This window comes from Charadrius vociferus, unplaced genomic scaffold, assembly GCF_000708025.1.
Source record: "Charadrius vociferus isolate BGI_N301 unplaced genomic scaffold, ASM70802v2 scaffold581, whole genome shotgun sequence".
Classification (NCBI taxonomy): Eukaryota; Metazoa; Chordata; class Aves; order Charadriiformes; family Charadriidae; genus Charadrius; species Charadrius vociferus.
This window is the reverse complement of record NW_009647024.1, coordinates 1,697,467-1,700,524: the sequence shown is the minus strand read 5'-3', so window position 1 is coordinate 1,700,524 and position 3,058 is coordinate 1,697,467. Positions and strand designations below refer to the sequence as shown.

The following is a 3,058-nucleotide window of genomic DNA, read 5'->3' as shown; positions in this document are numbered from 1 at the left end:
CAGCTGAACTTGGGGTCAGATTTTACAGAGATAAAATTTGGCAAGAAGAGTTTATTCCTAGAAACCACTGCTTCTAATTATAGTCCCATTTTAGTCTTCAAAAGGCTTAACAACTGACCTTAGTAATTTGTTTGGAACATTTCTGGTATGCATGTTGTATTGCAGCCAAACTTGGAGATAAACCACCATGCAGACAAGTCCCTCGATAGCTTCTGTAAGTGGCAGAAATCCATTCTCTCCCACCAAAGTGATGGAAACACCATTCCAGAAAATGGGATTGCCCACCATGATAACGCGGTTCTTATTACTAGGTATGGTCATTATAAGTATTGTGTTTATTTTACTTTATTTCTGTAGCTTTCTTGTTCTTACACCTTATATATATATATATATATATACATAGGCTAGTTTTAAAGTAATATAATTGGTAGGTAATCTTAAGAGGAGGAAAATTAATAGATGGCTTGTCTTAAATATATCAGACTATTAAACTACAGAATAAGAATTTGGAAAAGTAAGATCTGCAAATTACTTGCTTCTGCTGTTATTTTCACTTCATAGTTGCCAATGCAAATTATTCCAATAGAACAGATGGATCCTATTGAACGTTTTATACTTTTATAATTGAAAAGAATTCATAAGATTATGGAGAACAAAATAATATGGAAAATATTTTGTTAACCGTATATAATTTTTTTAAAAGAATTTCAAGCCAGAACCTCAACTACTGTAATAGTATTTCTGCTGAAAAACAGGTTCTTGAAGATTCAGCAATGTGAGAATCTGCTTTGTAGCTGTTTTGATTTATTATGCTTAATTAGGATGAGAACTGACAGTTTTAATAGGTAGTTTCAAAGCCTGCATATGTGCCCATTTGTTTGCTTGTATTCCAAATTCAACAAAGCTTGCACTGCAGTCTTGCAATCCTGATAAACCTATTCCTCTTTGTCCTTTGCAATTACAGGTAGGCAACTGTACTTTAATAGGAGATCAGTTTCCGTGTTTTTTAAATTATTTAATTATTTAAAGTGTAATCTGTAGGTGGTATGGTTGTGTTGGCTGAAGCCCCCCAATGTATATGTACAAGCTGCGTTGGCAACACTGTATTTTTACTGTTATGGCTGAATAACTTGATGTTTTGTTAGTGTTATTCTGGCACTGCAAAGCGCGGTTGTTTATTTCCTTTCACTTGTTGTGCTTTAATATGTTTTATTAGTGTATATTCTTTACTGACTTCGCTGTTCTGGTAGGATGTTCCCAGCATAGTTAGGAACAATTCTGTGTTCCAGACAAAGGCTTAAGTTAGTGCTAACTTGCAGGCCTTTAACTGCAAAAGGAGCGATTTTTTCAGAGAACATGAATAATACCCATTAAAAATTAAGCTTTTTTCAGCAAGAAGTAGTAAATATTAAGGGCTTATTCTATTCATTGTGGGGGCTTAGTAATTGTATAAATATGCTGCAGAGCTTCTTTAGGACTTGTGTATGCTGTCTTTTAAAAAGGGCATAAGAGTTGTAAAAATAACTTCTGAGTTTACTTCTGAGAAGTTTACACTTTTAGGTATATATATACACCTATAACTTAAATCAACAAAGTGCCTCAGTATAGTACCTGCAGGCTAGTAATACCTACCTTTATAAATCATGGCTGAACTTTTAAGTTCAGTTACATATGCTTTCACGATAGAATGCCTGTATTCATTTATTTACTTAAATAATTGTAATTTCTAAAAATAATCCCAAAGGCTACACTAATAAATTTGAATGGATCAATCAGGCTTTTGCTAAAACTGCTAGCTATCCTGGCTCTTACTAATAAAATGTATTGGCATATGTGGGGGATGGATTTTTCTCTTTTTAGGTTGGAATGAGTAAAGATAAATTTATATTAATATAAACATGTAAATCCATTAACTTTAAATAATTGTAAATTAAATACTGAAATGGTAACATGCTTGTTTTCATTCTGTTGTCTGTCTCTTACCTGATGAACCATAGTTAATGCATTATATGTGAAAGAGAAGGGTATAGCTCCAGTGCTTTAATCTCCTAACATGTTGGAGAGGTTTTTAATAACATCTTCTACCTGAAGGAATTTGAACCTGTACTACCAAATATTAAGTTATGTTTTAGCCACTGTAATAGTGTTTTGAAAGCAGTTTCCTGACTCTGTCCCACTGATGCTGCTCTGGTTTGTATGGGGTAATTGCATTTTAATTGAGTTTGACACTGGAACCATTTTTGGTCATTGTGTGTATTACTATTTTATGGAAAGTAGGGAAGCTTCAGTTCAACATTGTGAATAGTTTTTTGTTGATCAAAACCAGATTTTTCAGTAAGTAATCAAAATTGGAAAATATTATCTAGCCCTAGCTGAGTATTTAAGTTTGCAACTAACAACAATCTTTATCTGAAAAGTGGGACAAAGATGTTAAGAAAAGGAGTCGTTATCATCATCTGTGCAAATGAAGACAGCACCTCAGCTTTTCTTAGCAATAGATGGCTTTCCTCCATGATGCTTTCAAAGGCAGCATGCTCTGATCTGGGGAAAAAAAAAAAACAGTATTAAGGGTGCTACTTCCCTAGGGGTGACTACTTGACCAACATAGACTTTTGTACCCTAAACTAGCTGTATGCTAAAACCAGGTAGCCTCACTGGCATGGAGGTATGGCAAGCTAATCTAATTAAAGTCTCATGAAGACGTTACCATGCCTGCTAAGCTACTGGGCTTCTCTGTCCTGGTCCTGCAGGCACCTTGCAGTCTGCAGAGTGCTTATTTTACTAAGTGGGTAGGGAATTGCACAAAATGTCTTAACTGATAATAAAAAATGAGGCAGGTAAGATACTGGTACAAGTAAGATCCCGATTCCCAGTCAGGAGAGCAAAATCGTGGTGGTGGAAATGTGGCACTACTTGCATAAATATGGTAGCAAAAATAACGTGCATTTTCAAAGTGCTATTGTGAGAATTGGGACTGGTTTAGCTTCTTTAATGCTGCCAGACTTTGTGCTGTAGGCATAAAGATGCTAACTGGCAGTAACATTTCCTGATACTATTG

At 34.9% G+C, this 3,058-nt stretch overlaps 1 protein-coding gene across 1 annotated transcript in view; it reads left to right on the top strand.

Annotated features, from left to right (window-relative positions):
- Nucleotides 1-165: 165 nt before the first annotated feature.
- LOC104295732 (A disintegrin and metalloproteinase with thrombospondin motifs 6) overlaps nt 166-3,058 on the top strand; it is a gene marked incomplete at its 5' end in the record, with an annotated part of 138,058 nt that continues 135,165 nt past the window's right edge. The window contains one exon of the mRNA XM_009895511.1: nt 166-311. Coding sequence (XP_009893813.1) covers nt 166-311 — 146 coding nt within the window. The remainder of the gene's footprint in view (nt 312-3,058) is intronic.